General features: G+C 39.8%; 1 protein-coding gene across 10 annotated transcripts in view; it reads left to right on the top strand.

Moving 5' to 3' along the window:
- Window positions 1-255: 255 nt before the first annotated feature.
- dis3l2 (DIS3 like 3'-5' exoribonuclease 2) overlaps window positions 256-20,436 on the top strand; it is a 201,090-nt gene continuing 180,909 nt past the window's right edge. For 3 of the 10 annotated variants that reach the window (XM_069897052.1, XM_069897059.1, XM_069897061.1), the window contains exons 1-5: window positions 1,566-1,665; window positions 3,735-3,844; window positions 6,688-7,593; window positions 18,092-18,234; window positions 20,147-20,200. In XM_069897052.1, coding sequence (XP_069753153.1) covers window positions 6,726-7,593; window positions 18,092-18,234; window positions 20,147-20,200 — 1,065 coding nt within the window. In that variant the 5' untranslated portion in view covers window positions 1,566-1,665; window positions 3,735-3,844; window positions 6,688-6,725. The other 7 variants (XM_069897053.1, XM_069897055.1, XM_069897054.1 and 4 more) reach the window with 7 other exon arrangements.

Genomic DNA, 20,436 nt, shown 5'->3' with positions numbered 1-20,436 from the left:
AGCTTCAGGGGATATTTGCATAGACACATGTTTCTAAAAGTCACAAATAGCTTAATTCCTTCATTTCTTTGTGGCCTATTTAAATCGTTTGATATTGGAGCAAACATGGGCCCATTTCTGTGAGGGGCGCTGGACAAAGTGAGGACTCCCTGCCTTCCCTACAGTAGACAAAGTGAAAGAATTTCATGTATGTTACGTTCTAAATGTAGTATTACGTAACAAAAATGGAACCTTTACCGTTTACCATTGCAATGATCCCAGAAGAACGGATCAACGACATGATGCTATTTTCGGATTTTCGAACATTTCGCTGGATGTGATATGCTGAAAATGGTTTAACATTTTCTTCCGTTCCGATTGGTACATTTGAAGAATAAATCACATTCTACTTTCTAGTCAACCTTGGACATGACACCAATACTTCACGTTCTCTGGCTGATTCCATTGAGTCACGTTGTAGATAAGTACGCTGCGATCCCACCGTGAACTGATTATATATTTTCATCATTCTTTGTTTCATAAGTCATTATGCCTCAGGTGCCCACAGAGTATTTATAAAATAATGTTGCCTTAACTTCTGTTCAACTGAAGTTTATAGCATAACTTCAGTAACATGGGGTTCATAGCATTTTGTGAAGGAGAAGATAATTTCTTGAGAACGCGCACTTCCACATCATGTCGGCATTTAGGTGACGCGAATTAAACGTAAAAGGGAAGGTAATTTCGACAATATATGTACACATTTCGAATCGTTAAAACCTGCGGGCTCTGGGTAACATTGGAAATCCAGTCCTTGGATTCATCGCTGTTCATGTCGTCATGACACTGAACTAGTGTCACATTGTTTGTAATTCATGGAAATAGCATCAAATTTCACACTGGATCATTGTCCAATTCCAGGGAAATCTCGCCATAGCATGCAGAAACATTTCTTGTTTTACTCCGGCTTTGTTACAGGTTAGCACCAGGCTAATAGTGTGAAAATGTCATCTTCTTGACCTTGTATTGAGCGTTTTACGAAATCAGCGCACACCCACAACTGTTTCACTTGATGCAAAATATGATGGAATACAAAACGAGTAGAAACGAGAGTGGTCATCATTGACCAAATTAGGGTCGCGTTCTGAGCCGGATTATTTTGTGCATCAGTGTGGATCTCTTCTGCTATTTATGCATTTCCAAAAATGAAGGAGGAAATCGCTGGGATGACGTAAAGGAAGGCCATTGGTAACGTTTCCCTCTATTAGCACCTATCGCATGTCCTGTCCAAAGCTCATATTTATTTTGATGCCGCCACGCCTATTGGCCGCTTGATCGTCCAGGCAGTTGCTGTCCAAGGTGGCGCCAATGATTGGTCGTTGTCAAAATAATTCGACCTCTTGAATAATGTAACTAAGGCGGCCTTGAACATCCCAACAATCACCTCGGAAACAATGCGGCAACATGAGGGTTAATTGCCACACCACGAGAAAGTATCCCTCGGTCCGCATGGCCCGAGCGCCCTTATTGTTCAAGGCACCGGGGTGACCACGAGAAAGGAACATGGTTCCCACAATGCATCGGGCTCGCCTCCCATTCCCTTCCGCTTCCACATGTCCCGGATGGTGTCTCGAGGTGGACGCGATTGGAGAGCCGTTGGAAGGCGGTGCGGCCGCTGCGTCCCGTGTAAGTTGGAGGAGCCGCAAGTCGTAGTGGGGGGTTGTGCTCGGGGGATGGAGAGGCGGAGGTCGGGCCCGGGCCGCGCGGCCTCCATTGCCCGGCCTCCGGCTGTTTGTTCTGCAGCCCAGATGAAGGGATGTCGCATCATTCAAGAGGCCCGGGAGGAAGAGCTGGTGCTGCGGCCTGACACCGGCCCGGTCCTGGATTCCCATCCCTGCCCTCCAGACTGAAACGTGGACCGCTGGTCGAAACGTCCTTCTCCACCCTTGTCACCGAAAGTTAATCATGTGTCAGGGGTTCAGTTCCGTGACTTTGTTCAAGCCCTCCTTTAGGAAATGAACGTGCACTTGACAAAAGTCTCTGGAAATATGTTCTCTTTCATATTGTGATGCCATGCCAGTCGTGTTCCTGCTTCAGGGAGATGTTGAACAAATTGGTTTGACAGTGCAAAATAAACTTGGAGGACCATGTCATTTGTAACATAAAAATAGAAAGTAGCACATCCAAATCAGTTTATTTGCATACAGCCCTATTGAAAGTCAATGACTGAACAATTAGATAGATGTTGGTAGAGCTCGTCGAAAGAATCAAAGACTTGTTGATCCAAACCAAGGCTTTTATCAGCAAAAGACAGGAGCTCTTCACAGGTGGCCGACCAGTCTGGAATGATCCGACCTGGCTAGGGACACAACCCTTTAAGGCCCAGACAGTAAGCGTGGCTTAGCTCTCAGCCAATTGCTGTAAGCACAGTCTAGATACTGTAACTATATACACTGTGTATATTGGTGATAGATCTGTACTATCACAATGTTGAAATGTATTTGCAGCTGAAATCTAAGAATCCAAATTTTAAAAAAAGCGTTGGGAAAACTCTGCAGATCAGGTAGTCTGTTTCTTGCTTTTCCAGTTCTATTGAAAGGCCCCAGATGATTCTCTCTGCAGATGCTGTCTGATTTTTTTTTCCATTCTCTTGTAGCACTTTATTTCAGATTTATGGCATCTGCAGATTTTGTCTTTTATAAGACAATGTCAACTTTCACTTTGAAAGCTATTGAATAGCCAGCAAAATTTTATTAAGGATAGGTCATGCTTGTCGAACTCCAGTACAATGAACAGCTCTTATCCCTGTATTACGACAATTCTGCTGGTAAGGGTGCAAATTTGAGGATGTTGCCCTGACTGCAAAATTGTAATTATGAAGTAAAAATTAGATTAGCTGTTGCTAATTTCTTTGGAAATGATGAGGTTGGGGGTAGACAACATTATGCGTATAAAATGTGGGTCCTCCATAGTTTTGTGTTTCCCGTCACAGGGTCAAAAATTGGGCATATGTCTGAAGTGATTGAAAAGAGTGGAGAGAAGATAAGGGGAAAAAAATGTTTTCCCAGGAGGATGCTTTGGGTATGGAATTTAATATCTGAAAGAGTAGGAGATAGATGCCCTCTTCACATTTAACTTCATCTTGCATGCTTTAAGAAATTTGACCTGCAGGTTATGGATCAAACATGATAGATGGAATTAGGTTAGGTATCTTTTATTTGTTCAACACAGAACAATGTGCTGAATTGCTTCATTTTTCTATCAGAAGTTTTCTTTGCTTCAGTGAATGCAACATAAAGTTGAAAATAAATTTTAAAACATTTGCTGGGTTTCATATCCACAGCAGCATTAAAATTGTCCAGTGCTACTTAAGATGAGTTGATGTTACCTTGCTTTGAGTTGCTGGTAAACTCTATTACCTTGGAGTCTGTTGTCTTTTGATAGGTTGCGGCCTATCTTCAATTATTTGATTTGACTGCAGTTTAGACACATGTTTCCTGATCTTTGGTTACTCTGGGGTTGTACATGGTCAGAGAGGTGGGATTGTGTGGTTGGAGTTGAATTAAGGTAAAGTGAAGGGTAAATCAGTTGTTCTTGTGGGTCTTATTTTGATTCAAGTGATTCATATGCCCAGGATAGTTCTTTGTAACTTTCCCTGGGTACTCAAGCAGTCTCGATAAGGAACTGTGTCAGGTGCTCTGGTCTTGCAGAGAATAAACACCATCCTATGAATTCTGTTTCCTATATGATTTTAGGTGCATAAGTAAACCATAAACAAGAAGATTGAAAAGAGATGCAACTAAATTTGAGCAAGGAAGAATATGGCAGATGGAGTAACAGATCTTGAAATTATGCAGTTTCAAAGGTAAATAGAGAAGCCAAATATGTTTTGAATGTTAGAATGGGAGATGATGGTATTTGGTGACCTGAATATCCTTGCATATGATTTACAGAAAGTTAACATGCAGGTACTGGAGACCATTTGGCATATTGAGTAAATTGCCCTCTCTCCATTGCCTTGCAAATATTTTCAGATATCCAGCTCCCATTTTGACTACTAAGTCCTCCACTGCTACCCATTGCAATACACCGGGAGCTGTTACAAACACAAGATATCAATATTAAAATGACCAAGTTCAGGGGAATCAATATTATCATTTTTAACCAAGAAACCAATTGTTGGATGAATTCATTGGGGCAACTGGCTCAAGATAGCCATCATAGATAGAGTGCAGATGCTTTGTGAAAGTCCTCAAGAGAGTGTTTGGTTTCACAGATGTCAAGGAGGCCAATTGGGAGGACTGAATGCAGTAGATGAAGTTAGAGGAGGTGCATGTGAATCTTTATCTCATCTGGAAAGGTTGTTTCTGTCTCTGGGTGGTGGTGAGGGAGAAGGTAAAAGAGCAATTGTTGAAACTCCTATGGTTTCAGCCATAGTGGTGAGGGATGAGTGGACAAATGAGTCATGAAGGGAGTGGAAATGAGTGGGGAGTGGATAGATGTGATTGGTGATGGTGGGGAATCTGGCTTCCCTTTCTGTATTGACTATAGGGGAAAGTAAGCCACAATCCTTTTTTTAAAAAAAGCAGTGTAATTCACACATCCTGGAATGGAGAGCCTCATCTTGAGAGTGGAAACAATGAAATGAGGAGAAAGGAATGGCAGGTGACAGATGGGAGGAGTAGCAGCCTTAGAAGCAAAAATGCAGTAAATATTAGTATATAGCTTGTCTCTTGAGATGGAGAAATGGAGATCTAGAAATGGGGAGAAGTGTCAGAAATAGTTTAGATAACCCTACCTGGTGCTCCCAACATGACATGGATGGAACCAAGTGGAGACATGGGTAACGTTCCGCAGAACATCTGCACTCCCATCAACAATGACCATCCCAGCATCTTAGTTTCCTTCAATTCAACTACCCCCCCACACCCCCACCATTCCCAAATTGACATATCTAGCCTTGGCCTTCTCCATTGCTAGATTGGACACATGACAAACAAGAGAAACAACACCTCATATTCCACCTCACTAGTCTACAGTCCAGTGGTATTTTCTAATTTCAGGTAATGAGTCTTCTCACCCTTCCCACCTATGTCAGTACTTTCCCCATTACCCCAGCTCCCAAACCCATTCTCATACCCCTCTCTCTCTCTTGTTCCATCCTCTTCCATCCACATTTCCTCTGGATTTTTTCCCCTCTCCTTTTTAGGACTAGGTCTTCCCATCTGCTTTCATAATAGCACTATTCTCACCTTCTCATCAGATGCTAGTACTGGCAGCCTCTGTCTCTGCTCATCATTCTGCTCCACACTGTATGACATTTTCCTCCCTATCCATTTTGCCCTCTTGATTCTTGTCTGGCACCTGTCAATCAATTGCCTCTGTCTGCCATGCTACACCCCTCCAAATAGGTCACCTATGTCCACCATTCCCTGCCCAACCCTACCCCCCCCCCCCCTCCCTTGTCTATATTATTACTATCTCCCATCTGGACTTTGTCTTGATGAAGAATATAAAGGGTTCTGGCCCAAAAAGGCAACAATTCTTTTTCTCTCACTGATGATGTTCAACCCACTGAGTTCCTCCAGCAGATTAATTGTTGCTCCAGATTCCAACATCTGTGTCGTGTATATACCCATGTTCCTTCTTTATTAGACTGCCTTTGAATTTTGAATTTAGTTTGAAAAGAGCAGGTTTTGTCAATGATCCTTATTGCCTTGACTTTAGAAATGTGTTACAAACATCACAAAACAAAAGATGCACATTTTCAAAGCCAAGATATTTTGAATCAACATGATTATGTATTGAATAAAATGGCATTGTTGTATTGAACTATTTTAACATGATCAGATACTATTTATCAGCATGTAATAAAACAGAGGTATAATATTTCTCAAAATTGCCTTTAGTCTATTATAAGGCAGACAAAGATTACCAGTAGCATTGCTTTGCACCCCTTATAATCAGAGAAAGAGAAGCAAAAGAGAATCCCCTTAAAGTCACCGTGTGTCTAGGATTTGCTTCCAGTGCTTCTGCAGCAGTACAAGATTCCAATTCATTTCAAACCATCTCCAACCCAAGCTCCAGATCCAAATGTCCAACATGATGAAGAAGTCTTCACCACCCTGGGGCCTTCAGGAGTCCTTCTTGTCGTCCTTTTGAATCCCAATTCCAATACCTAGTTCTCATGAGCTCGTCTCCAGCAGCCTTGTGTGAGTCTTTTGAACTCAAGTGGTCAGCAGCATGCAGACTGTGTGGCTTCATTGCCGACAAAGTCTCCAACAGCTCGCTGCCTTCAGCAGCGGAGCCCCTCGCTGGACTGCTGCCATGGTCACTGTCCTTCGGGTCATTTCCTGTGCTTCTCCTTTTCAATGTGAGGTATTCTCCCCATTACTGGTGCCCTCCGCCAGTCCGCTGCTTACCCCAGAGTCTGCGACCCTTTGAGCCTGATACTGAATACAGGCGCCGTGGTCACAGGATTTTTAAAATAAAACCCTTTTGATTCATTTAACAGGCCGTCGGCAGTAAGACTGGGTGGTAGAACCCTGTGTCTGCACCAGGAACAGGGCTGCTGTTGCAGTAGCTCTGGCAGCGCTTCCATTCTTTGGTGAATTATTTAAAAACTTTTAAATACCAAATGTTTAATTTTATGGATAATGCTAATGCTATATCTAACATGAGTTTTTATATTTATATATGTTTTTGCAGCTTTATTTGGTGTCTTTTATGACTATTAACGTCACCAAATGGATCATTCAGGACAAACAAAGGAAGAGCATTCTTCTTACGATGCAAGATATTGTGGCAAGACTTACGGTACACCAAAAAATGCTTATTCTAAGCTGGTAAACCAGCACTGCAGTGGTAGGTTTAGAGCATATCTAAACCGTTTTTCTCATCTGGTTAATCATATTGACAGAAATGATGGAAGTGGAACTACTGCCGAGGCTGATGAAAGTCCTTCAGTCGCAGATGTGGAGCAACAAAAGGATATTAATAATTATCAACAAAGTCTGGGAGGAAATACAAAACACAGTCACTCTCCATCAGCTGTGGATATTGACTATGCTTCCCTATTTCCAAACATGTCTCTTAATAATGTGGAAAACACTGGCGATGCTGATGAGATTGTCATGCCAGACTCTCAGAAGAAACAGCAGCTCAGATTGACAAAGCAAAAGCAAACCAAGCAAAGAGATACCACCAGCAGCCAGGGTGGAAGTCCTGAGTTTGGAAATGAAGTAATATTCAAAGAAGGAAAGTCTTCATCTTTGCATCCAAAGACACTTGAGGAGAGTCACAAAGAATTAGCAAAATCAGCGACAAGTACTGATAATCATTGCTTTCAATTTGCATTGCCACAGCTTAAGGAATCTTTGGACAATTGTATTCAAAGAGTTGGTACAGTGAGAACTGAACATGATGTACAGATGATTAATGAGATGGTTATGCAGAATAATAAAAAGAGAAATCGAAGAAAGAGCAAGGGTAAAACTGATGTATGCTCGGATGTAACACATTGTTCAGGTGGAGTTTGCCTGGTCAACAAAGGTGCTGCACTTCAGGACTTGGAACCTACTCATTTGGAGAAAGCCAATACTGACCATGTGCAAAGTAAGACAATAGAGGACATATTTCACTGTTAGATCCTGTTGAATTACTTTGGTGAAAGTATTAATGGATAACAAAATTCTTCAGTAGTTAACTTAAATTTAAAAAAAATCCCCAAAATTGAAATGTTTAATTATGTGGGTGGAAACTGAGTTTCATGGTCCCTTAACTGGGATTGTAGGTAACAAGAAAGTTCACATAGAACCAAGAAATAAACATTTTAAATTCTTTGGGAATTGATATAATTTAACCATATATAACAGCATTACTTGTTGAATTATATTTCAGATTTTCTTATTTACAAGTTTTACTTCCTGTAACCATAGAAGTCGCCCAATATAAAATAAATCCAGTCTAAACATTAAAAACTTTGTTCTACCTTAGTTTCTGAAACTGGGGTATTATTAGAGCAGTTGCCCTTGGTTTCACTCAGCAGAAATGTGCACTAGAGCATATTGCAGAATTAAACAAAGGGAAGCTGGAGGGGCTTAGCAGGTCAGGTTGGGATCCTTTGCAGAGACAAATGTTTTGGGTCAGGATTGACAAAGTGTTAACTGGCCATTTCTCTTCAAGGATGCTGTCTGACCTGCTGAGTCCTTCCAGCCTTTCCTTCACTCAAGATTCCAGGATTTGCAGGCTCTTGGGTTTCAGTACCATAAACGTGGAACCTTATGATTAAAATTAGGATAATTTACCCAAGACTGATCAGCTAACACTTTCATAATTCTATGGATTGAAATTGATCGTTGATCTTCTTTGTTTAATACATGCAGATACTACAGTCTTTCTTGAGAATAAGAAAAGTTTAAAAAAAAAATCCACACTTTTCAATTGATCTTTTCCTGGGCAGGTTCCTGATCTTGACTAGTTCTGGGATTCAGATGACTCTTGTTTCCTCTCATTAGGCATACTTCCTTCCCTGTTATAGCTGACTGGATGATTACTTAGTGTTTTTTTTCCTTTTTCTCTCTCTATTCTCACCAAGTTGGATGGTTGTACCTCTGACCATTTCTTATTCCTGATTTGCTGGTAGATCTGTCAACTGAATTTATTACTCTACTTTTCCTTTCCCTTTGAGGTGTTGCTGAATAGACAGCGTCTCTTTTATTCAAAATGAATAAGGACCATCATCACAATGTGTTGGGGCGAGAAACCTATTAGCCACCTATTTGCACTAATCCTTTTTATATTGTCCTGACACTTCCATCAACTTCCCCACATTCTACCACTCATAAGGCCCTTTTATAGTGAACATTAGCTATAAAAGGCAGGTTTCCCCTGCCTTTAAGACGCTCCACTTACCTGCATAAAAGGTCCAAAGGTGGATTGGCGATCCAATCACCACCAATGGTGGTAGGGTCAGGGGTGGAATGAAGACACTCCACCTTCTGCGTAAAAGGATTGCCACTGAAAATGGCTCCAGACAGGAGGGTAAGATGGTCGACATCACACTGACAGCCCCGTTGCCCCATTGTGCTGGCACAGAGTGGACGGTGGAGCTCTCAGTCTGTGTGCCTCCATGCTGCCCCGCGTCTGATAGGACTGTTAGGCAGCGGGGTGACGGGCCTGTCAGGCACAGGGACAGCGGGATCGGTGTGGGGCTAATAGAGGGGAGATGGGGCAAGAGGAATGAGGAAGGGAGGGGAATGGAGGAGGAAGGGAGTGGGATGGCGGGGTTCTCAATAGCGAGGCTGTCAGGCAATGGGAAGGTGGGGCTGTCAGGATGGAGCGGGGCAGTGGGATCGGTGTGGGGCTGATGGGGGGAGATTGGGTAAGAGGAAAGGGGGAAAGGAAGAGAGAGGGAGGGGAATGGAGGAGGAAAGGAGTGGGGCTGTCACAGGGTGGGTGCTGCTGTGCTATACATCTCACCCCCTTTTGGCCTGGGAAGCTGGGACATTGCTCTGGGCTGCGCAAAAGGACTGTGCAATCTGCCTTTTCAGTTTGCAGCATAAATGGTAAATTTGTCTCTTTTTTTTGAAACGCGAGCAGGCGATAACGTGGCTTTTGTGCATAAAAACCCTCTATACACATGAGACCAATATATAGTGGCCAATTAACCTAGCAACCTTCAAGTCTTGGGATGTGGAAAGAAACTGGAGAATCACAATAAACAATTGTAGAGAGAAGTGTAAACTCTGCAGACAGTAGAGGTCAAGAATGAACCAAAATCATCGGAGCATTGAGGCAGCAGCTCTCCTAGTGGCATCAGTGTGTAGCCCTCAGATGTTTAATAACATGCAATGGTGAAGTTTTCTCATTTTTGAATTGTCAATTTAATTGACAATTCAAATTCATTTGAAATTGTTGTAAATGCAGAAAATACCCGTTCTCTGATCACCTGCGTAAGAACAACTTTTACAAAAGGATCAGTGTAGATTGGTATCTTGATTGCTTTGAACAAATTGGGCTGAGGGGCCTATTTCTGTGATGTTTAACTCTGAATGAATCTGTGAATGAATGGTAAATAAATGAGTGAATTAAGTCTTATACATAAGTACATTGTGGGATGCAATGGAAGTTGTTCATGCTGCAACTTTCCAAATGCATAATATATAATGATGCCACAGAGACAAAAAAATGTAAAAGAAAGGAAGAAAATGTATAAGTGAACAAAGAAAAAAATAGATATTTACATTTGGTTGGTAATGCAAAACTGTTCTGATGGTGGTGCAGACAGATCTTTGGTGGTCTTGGAGAAGTGTTATAATGTTGTTGTTAGACTAGTATGGGGAAGTTCAAGAGACTGACATCTGTTGGAGAAGATCTGTTCTTGAAACTAGAGGTGCCAGACTTCATGAAGGGAGCAGCAAGAAGAGAACATAGCCAGGATAGTGGGAGACTTTTGCAATGTTGGCTGTATTCTTGAGGCAGCATTTAATGTAGATGCCATCATGTTGATGCCTCATGTGGAGATTTGTGCCCACAATGGACTTGGCTAGGTTTGCTACTTATTTCCGCATTCCACGGCACTGAAGTTTCCAGTCAATATTCCTTTCACAGTACGCCTATAGAAGTGTACGCATACAGTATTCAACAGCATGCTGAATCGTCTCTGGTTTCTTGGAAAGTAGAGGCATTAGTGTGCCTTCTTCTTCTTCATGGTTGCCTTGATGTGCTAGCCTGAAAAGAAGGAACATGAATCTGCTAACTTTCTTCACTACTGTCCTCCCATTGAGGAAAGGTGAAAGGTTCCTTGGGTTCCCCTTCCTAAAGTCCACAATCAGCTTTTTGGTCCTACACACTGAGAGCAATTTTTAGATCTGACACTATACAACCTGATTCTCAATCTCCATCCTATACTCTTGACCTTTTATTACCTGTTATTTGACCAACAATGGTGGAGTTGTCAGCAAATTTGTGTTGGAGATGAAATAGGCTAAGCATTTGTGGGTATCTACAGAATAGAATGGAGAACTTAGCTTACAGCCTTGAGGCCCCAGCGAGGAGGAGGTCCATCGAAATGGAAGTAAATTGTTATAAGGAGCCAATGCTTTCAGACAAGGAGGTTGATAGCATTGCTGTTTTAGTAATGTTTAAGTATCATTCAGGATGCTTGCCTTGCTTTTGTTACCGTTGCACTCGTGTGGTGGCTTCAGTGGCTTTTTCCACATTTAGTGACTTAACTGAGAAGGGAAGGTTACATTCAGGAAAAATGAGAAATAATCAGCTAATCATTTTTTTCTTTGGAGTTGTGAGAATAGAATACTAGCCAGATAGTGACATGATATCATTTTCTTTATATAGTACTGTTGAATTATTGTCTGCTTGTATCAATGGGATAAATGATAGGTGGCCTGTTTAACATCATGAAAAAGCAGTTTTAAAAATCTTGCTGTTCAGAACTACGGTGATGTGAAGGAAATGCAATGCATAAATGTCCGTCTTACACATGCGCACTTACATTTGAGCCTTGTGTCATCTTAGCTCAATGTATATCATGTCTTTTAAAAAAAGAACTGTAATGGTCACTTTTTCATTAGCACTCCATCTCTTCTTTGACTTGCTTCCCTGCACTGCAATCCGAAGGATGGCAGTCAGTTACTCGTTGAATTACTTGTTCCTCTTTCTGAATCTTAGTGAAGAGTTTATGTTTGATTCAGTTTTTGCAAAATTCACTTTAGTTCCATTCTTTGACACACAATGGCTGAGTTGAGCTCCAGAGACACAGCACAGAAATCTAAGCCAATACTGTTGACGGTGTGCTGCACTGTCAGGATGCTCACTTTTCACTGAAACAGCAAACATCTGGCACTGTTATGATGTGGAGTTGGGAGGTTATCTCTGATATTCTGGCCAAAACTGATCATCTGTTCAACATATCATATGGCTTTTTTTTTGTGGGAACTTTCTGTTCACAGTCTGTAACACTTTTTTTTGTACTTTACAACAGTAATTTAACTTCAAAAGCAGTTTATTAGCTGTAAAGTACTTTGGAATATTCTGTTAAAGGTTTCGTATAAATTGAAATTTTCTACACAGGATTATTCAGCATGCCAGTGATGTTCTTGTGGTGTTGGCAGAGTAGAGATGTCAAAATCCTTCTTTGATCCAAATCTATAATAGAAGTATTCTGGTGGGCTGGTGAATTTTTGCTAGATCAAATAAAATCTGCAAGATATTAGTTAGTGACACCAGTTATGCTTACCACTAGGTTTGAAAATACAATGTTGTTATTTCATTTGATTACATGCCATTACAATTGTACTGAGTGGTTTCCTTAATTTAATTTATCTCAATTTAACTAAATTTATTTACCTGTTTTGAATCCCGCCTTCGCAAATGTATAAGAACATTTTAAATGATAGTGAGTTTGTCATACACAATGAACATATGGCCAAAATTCTTGCTTGCTGAGGCCAAATAGGTACTTCATTTAAAAAAAACAACTTCAGCTGTGTACATTAAATAAAGTTAAAAGAGGTACCATAGTGCAGAGAGTCTTCTTGTGATGTCAGAGCAGTCTTGATTAGTGTAACAGGCAGAGGTTCAAAAGCCTGCTTGCCATTTGGAAAAAAAAACTTCTTAAACCTTCATGTTTCTGTACTTCTATTGCATTGAGAAGAGGTTTTGACCAGGGGAATGTTAGTCCTTTAAGATCTTGGTTACTTTCTTGAGGCATTGCCTCACATAGGTGTCTTCAGAGGGTGGAAGGTCAGAGCCTATGATGGTCCTGGCTATGTTTGTTATCCTCTACAACCATCTGTGTTCCTAGACACACAAATTAGCAAACCAGGCTGTGATGCAAACGAGTTAGTATACTTTCCACAGTGCACCTGTGGAAAGTTTGATTGAGTATTCGACAATATCCAAAATCTGTTCAGACTCTAAGGTGTTTGGGCTTTGAGTGCGTGGCATTGTTGTTCTGGCTTCAGGTGAGGTCTTCTGCAATATTGGGCTCCCATGAACTTGAACATACTAACCCACACCATCTGTGGCTCCTCTACCTCCCCTTCCTAAAATCAAAATAAGTTCTTTGGTGTTGGTGACATTGAGAACAAGATTGTTTTGGCATCACCCAACCAGATTCTCAATCTTTCTGTATTCTGACTCATCATTTTCAGTTATTTGGCCAACAGCGTTGGTATCGACAATGAATTTTTCAGTTGCGTTGGAGCCACATTTGGTTTGCAGCCTTGAGGCACCCCTGGTGTTGATGGTCAGCAAGGAGAATGTGATATTGTGAACCACAGTGATTGGGTTCAGATGAAGAGGGTCAAGGATCTAATTGCAGAGGAACAAAGAGTCATCGGATTCCTTTCTTTGGATGGCTCAGCTGTAGTCAATGAAAAACATAGGTTTTCTTTTGATCCAGATGATCTCGAGCAGAGGGGTGGGCGCCTTCAAAATAGCATGTGCTGTGGACCAGTTGTGATGATGTACAAATTGAAATTTGTTGAGGTAACAAGAGTTCTGATTAAAATATTGTATTGTTTAACATGGAACACTAAACTTGTGTGCTGGCAACTTAAAGAGATTTGTGATAGGAATGGAGCTCAGTGGAAGTCTTCCACAATTAGTCAGGAAGAAAACACAGACTGGATTTTGCCGGCATAAACCCATTCCCTACAATTCCCATCCGGAATGTCATACATACCAGTTAATCATTCAGTTTAAGAATCCTGGAATCCAACAGTGGGTCCTTGGTGGTCACAGAGCCTTGAATGATGCAGTAGAGAAGCAGTGCCCTCAAAATTGAAGCTGGTATAGTAAAAGCAATAATTTGGCACCATCAGGGTTATGGTAGTGCTGTGATGGCAGTTTTTCCAGACTATGCAATATTACTTGCATTTAATACCCCAACATATTTTCAATTCACTTTCTCTTAATGTTATAGTCCACTCGGTAAATTTGAAAGAAGTGTGGCTCTCATGAGTTCAAACGAAGCAAGGTAAACAGACCCCTTGTGAGTTTAAAGGGGATGTGGGAATCAGAGACCCTGTCATCTTAACTGAAGTAAAGAGCCCAGTGACTCTTAAGGTAGAGTAGGAAAAGGATGAGCCAGTACTTATGCAATCCAGATTTCAGTTTTATTGCCAGAGTACATACATGGCATCATATAAAACCCTAAGGTTCTTTTTCCTGCGGGCCAGGGAGAATTATCAGTTATTGGTCATGAAAAAAAAACTTGTACACTATGTACACATATAAACAAATGTAAGCAGCTCACGACTGTGCAATACACAGAGAATAAAAAAATAAACAAAGTGTGAAAGTAAGAGTCCTTAAATGAGTCCCTGGCTGAGTTTGTTGTGGAAGAGTCTGATGGTGGAGGGGTAGCAGCTGTTCCTGAACCTGGTGGTGTGAGTCTTGTGACACCTATACCTTTTTCCTGATGGTAGCAGGAAGAACAGAGTGTGTGCTGGGTAGTGTGGATCCTTGATGATTGCTGCTGCCCTCCGACAGCAGTATTCTCTTTAGATGTTCACGATGGTGGGAAAAGGTTTGCCTGTGATGTCTTGGGCTCTGTCCACTACCTTTTGCAGGGCTTAAGTGGGCATAGAGTGCAATACCTGGTGAGCCGTCTGCTGAATCATCTTGATTTCTGAACAATTGACTGTTGAATTATCAGAGTTGTTCTTTAATGCCTCATGTTCAGCTTTTCTGGCTATTATAAATTTTGGACATTAAGATATTTAAAATGGTCAAAACTAATCTGAAACAATCAATTTTAAACAATTAAAACATTTTGCAAAATATGTATACATATAGAAGCTTGTCTTCTTATTTCTCAACCAAACAACAAAATATCCATTAGTGTTCTTGTTGAAAAAGTATCTGTTCGTGTGGGCTTGCATCAGCAGTAGATCAAGATGAAAGGGTTGGGATGAGCTGTAAATCAACAGTGACCTATTTACGCAACTTTTTCTAAAGAATATGCAAGAGTGGTTTGCAAATGGATGTTAGTGATGGGGACCACTTTTGCCAGGAGCCGAGTTATAATATTTAGATTTTTCACACAGAAATTCCATGATATTGCCGTAGGGAAGAATTGTGGCTTCAAGCTTGGCCCGGTTGTTCATTCAGAACCGAGGAAAGTCAGAAAAACGCCAGGGCAGGGTGTAATTTCACATGCAAGGCCAGCATTCCTGGATCAAAAGAGGTGGGTCGTGTGACGCAACAGTGTCGGTGTCCACTGTGATGTAAACATATGCATCTGATATATCCATCTCCAAAAATAATGGAAGAACAACTTGAAGCAATAATGCTACTAGTGCAATTAAAGATTCTCAAAAGACTTTTTTTTGATTTATGCATAACTTTTGGATTTAGATAAAATAGTGATTTTTTTTCATTTGTGTTTATTGGTTTTTATTTTGTTATTTAATTATTGTCAGAAGACAACTTTAAGAACTCTCTAAGATCAATCTACAGAAATAAATAGACAATGTAGGAATAGAAAAGTGACATGTCAAATTAGCTCATGGGTCTCTTTGTCACCCCAGTTCTCTGCCATGTTGTTCAGTAATGGATAGATTCCTACTCCCGACGGTTGCCTCAGTGGTTCACATTTTCCACTGAAACGTCGTAAATGTTGTGCGTCATTGCAACGTCATCTTCCATACATGGAATGAGGTAAGCAGCTTTCAGATAGAGTGGCATTCCAGGCTGTGAGTAGATCTGCTGGCGGAAAAATGCTGGCACAGAAAGGACCCCACCCCCCCATTGCAGGTTGGCATTTTTCAGACAGCAGACATGCTGTCAAAATCCTGAAAATGTCCCGGAATGAAATGGCTATCTGAAAGTGACTTTTGTCTTTTGTTCCAACATTTTAAAAGAATTGGAAGAAAAAAGTCTTATTCCATAATTAAAATCATTACATTATGCAGTGTTTCATTTTGTGTTTTTGGTTGATGCAGTTTCATCAACTTTGGGGGAAAAAATAGAATCTCCCATACATTAATGAAGACATTGATGTTTTTAGATTTTTATTTCCACCGTGATATTTGCAAATATCGTATTCACCTGCCATCTGCTAAGAAAGCATCAGATACAGTACTAAAATTTTCAACTAAAGTAGATTTGAAGTATATCCTTCAAGTGGTACACTGTGTTCTTTTTATAATGTTAACATGTGTGTTTAATTTTAAATGCTGGCAATTATGCTAAAAATGGTGGGTCATTTGGGAAATGCTGGACAGTAAAATGGCAGTAATATTAAACTTTTTTACTGTGGTTATTGAGTATATTCTAAACTAAAATTCATCAGTAAATTTACTTAATTTAAATTAGTTCCCCCAATTGATTTGATCAAATCTTGTCTTAATTTTTTTCTAGAAATGATAATAAAATTTAGGCTTGAAGTATCAACTTTGTCCTTTTGCAACCTCTTACAAATGGAGCTGTTCTAGCTCAGATTTAGTATTATATTAATTACAATGAAGAACAATTGATTGAATGATTACCAAGATGCATTTGTTCTATTTTATGAATGTTAAAACATTTGGAACATAAATTGAACTTGCAGGGCTGCGTAAATGCCTGTGAAATAGTCTTTATCAAAGCACAGGTCATCCTGGAAACATAAACTGATGGAAGCTGTAGCTATGGGGTTTGCAGTAACACATTTTCTATTTATAGATAAGTTTCTTTGCAAAATATATTCCTTTGTTGATTTTTTTTCTGAACACAGATGAGAGAAATTATTTGGCCCATAATTATCTCATTTTTACACAGCCAACATGCATCTTTAGTGTACCCACCTGGCAGAAGTAGGTGAATTTCTAGATAATCTTATACATGATCAGAACTTAGTGTTCTAAATTTTAGAAAACTCTTAAGAACAGCCACCCAAAATCAGCATGGTCCCTTTTTTTGCATATATTCAGCATGGTAGCCTCAGGATAATTGATATTTTGTATTGCTTTGTCATTCTTGTGAGGTCAGTGGTTCTCAACCTATTTTTCCACTCGTATACCACCCTATGTGATAGATGTGAGTGGTATGTGAGTGGGGGGGGGGGTGGGTGGGGGTATAAAAGGTTGAGAACTACTGTGCTAGGTAAAGATCATCAGTTAGAAAAGCTGAAGCCGAAAGGGACTCCCAACAAATTTATTTTACTATATGGGGTCAGGAAGAGTTGGAGTTTTTTGTCAACAGCAATTAGTAATGATATTTGTCTCGATTGTTAGTTCACACACTAATTGTAGAAGCAAAGATCAGACAAGTGAGGTAAAATTGGAATATGTTGAAAATTTGGGAAGTTCAGTGGCAAATTTGATGATCTGTATCCCTTTCTTACTGTTTGTCTTGTGCCTGATTGCACAGCATTTGTTTAACCATATAGATTCTAATTTGGATGTACAGATTAAAACAGATATTCTCAACCTTTTTCCAGTTGTTTTCTCTCCCAACTCCCACCCCCCCCCCCCCCCAACCAGGACTCTGCTCAAAGTTTATGGGCCCCCTTCACTGTTAAGCAATAATGTTTTAGTTTCTTTTGTACTTCTCTCTTACTGACCACGCAAAAAAACAAAAAAAAATTTTGTTACACGAGGTGAAAAGAAAACAAGGCTTTTACTTAAATTTGCTGTAGCCCCTGGAAGGGGTGGGTGGGTTGAGGGGGGATGTGGGTAGAGGGCCCTTGTTGAGAATGGCTGGATTAAAGAATGTTATAACATCCTAGATCACAAATTTAAAAAAGACATAATTTAAAAATGGTATTTGTTCAATGTAGTCGAAGATCAGGATCATCTTCAATAAGATTTGATCATCCTTGATATAATGATCCTTTGACTTGTGAAAAGCAATATCCCATGAAAACTGGAAAAAAGTTAATTGGTTTTGCTGAAACTAATTCACATTAATACTGCACATTCTTGATGATCATCCATAGGCTTTATGCTTCTAAATTCTGGGAGGAAGATTGATCACTCCACTTGCTGAGATAGAAGGGAGAGAAGAGTTGTCTGAAGGCATGATCACGAATGGAAGAAATGTTGAAATTTGGCAGGGAGAGAGGAAATACGAATGGATAATTATATTGATGGCTTTCTTATTGCAGTGGAAAACTTATCTATACGTTCAAACTTCAATGATAAGTGGAATCGGAATAGAAGTGGCCGAGGGAGGAGGAAGAAGGTATTTGAACCCTATTTGCCGACTAGTGAAGTTTCGGCTGGCTTAAAGAGAGGCGAACTTCTACAGGTAGCTAATGACTTCTTTGAACAATGATAATTAAAACGAAAGACGCATTTAAAAAAAAATGGAACATGGAAGTAGAAGCTTCACTCACATATAGGTCACTTGATTTGTATAGGTAATGATATTATGAAGCTAGTAAATTAATATAGTTTAATTGTATTAATGGATCATGAAGTTTGATTCACATTTTGAATTAAAAAATATTAGAAAAGCAAGAAGTCAAGCAATGACTATGAAGATCATTGCAATTCAGGTAAAACAGGGAAAAATAGAAGACACTCTATCTCCTTTTTTCCTTCTGCCTCATTTTGTTTTGTTCTGTTCCATTGTTGACATCACATTGGGAATCTCCCTGTTATTGATGCAATTATTGATCCAATGTCAGATGATATCATAAATCAGATTACTGATTTGGATTATTTGCTGAAAATGGACATCAAAATTAACTGAATTAATAGCATCTTTTCCTTGGCTTCAAGTTTGATCTCTTGGTGCCTGCCACATTGACCACCTCCAGTGGGTTGATATCGCCTCAAACCGTGCATCTTGGCGCCTCACAGTTCGGCGGGCAGCAACCTCCTTTGAAGAAGACCACAGAGCCCACCTCACTGACAAAAGACAAAGGAGGAAAAACCCAACACCCAACCCCAACCAACAAATTTTCCCCTGCAACCGTGTCTGCCTGTCCCGCATCGGACTTGTCAGCCACAAACGAGCCTGCAGCTGACGTGGACATTTACCCCCTCCATAAATCTTCGTCCGCGAAGCCAAGCCAAAGAATTTGGGTAGTATAGAAAGAAATAGGGTCATAGTTTTACAGCACAGAAACAGGCCTTTAGGCAAACTTGTCCTTACCAACCATGAAGGTTAAAATTTGGTATGGTTATCAATGTGCCTGTACATCTAATTTGCTTTAAATATTGAAACATTTTGGCTGCAAAGGATTACACAATAATTGAAAAATGAAAGATATACAAATGAGATAAATTAATTGTGTTAGCTTGGCCTAGTTTGCAATACTCTAGCTTTTAGTTCAATTCCTTGGATAGAAATATATACACTTGGGTATAATGTTTAGTCAAAGTTTTGGCTATCTGTTCTGATGAATGTTAAAAGTAAATTCTACTCAGTGGGAACGATACTTGCAGTTGGTCAGCATTCCTCCCTGAATGAGTAATCTCAAATACATCTCTTTGCCTGTGGCAGTAATGCTTGCCAACATGATTATCATTGTACTCCAAAAATAATTTGTGATATATTGAAAAGTTCTTTGGAAAAAGAAATACAATTTTCACATTTAATTTTATATTTCAAAATATGAATCCAACACTAAACCTTGAGAAGCACTCGTGGTGATTAGAGATAGTTCATTTGGAAGGAAATCTTATACATTTTTTTGGTAGTCTTCTTTTGGCCTTTTGTGATTTAAAAAAAAAAACCTGACACTTTGAGGCTGCTACAACAGAGTCAATTCGGGCATTTAGTTTACAAAATCAATGTGATGTGAAATCAAGTAAGAGATCTATATACAATATAGATGACAAATTCATTATCAATATCACTGTACTTCACAACCAGTCATGTTCTTTGGAGTACAGGCAGTGTTTTAACATTGAGGCCTTTCCGATAAAGAGAACCTTTAGGAAACCTTTGCTTTTAACCATATAACCATTTATGGAGCGGAAACAGGCCACGTTGGCCTTTCGAGTCCACACCAGTTCACTGATTGATTGTTTCTTTTTTATTTGATAAATTTATTTTTATGTGTTCACATTGTTTATGGGCCTTTGTGAAGTTTTGAGTATCATTTGTTTCACATTCCTTTGCATGATTTGTTCTTTAGATTTTTAACCACTGTATTCAAAATGTTTATGGTCGTAAAACTTAAATTCATATTTTCGATTGGCATTTACAGGGTCCACTGAGAATTAATCCAAAAAGGTATCACGAAGCCTTTATTCCCTCCAATGTAAGTAAAAATTCATGTTTTTTTGCAGTTTTTCAAGAGGAAATGTTATTTATAATATTGTATGTGCTTAGTTCCTGAAATATCTTGGACAAGAAGTTGAAATAAAGTGTGACATTTTTTCAGAGCATTGATTTGCGATTTCAATGTCTTAAAAAAAAATCTCAGAAGCAATAGATTGTGTAAAAAGGAAAAAGCCACAATTTTGCATCTGTCCCAACCCATTGGCTTCATTGAGA

Source organism: Narcine bancroftii, chromosome 9 (assembly GCF_036971445.1).
Source record: "Narcine bancroftii isolate sNarBan1 chromosome 9, sNarBan1.hap1, whole genome shotgun sequence".
Lineage (NCBI taxonomy): Eukaryota > Metazoa > Chordata > Chondrichthyes > Torpediniformes > Narcinidae > Narcine > Narcine bancroftii.
This window is presented reverse-complemented; position numbering and strand designations above follow the sequence as displayed.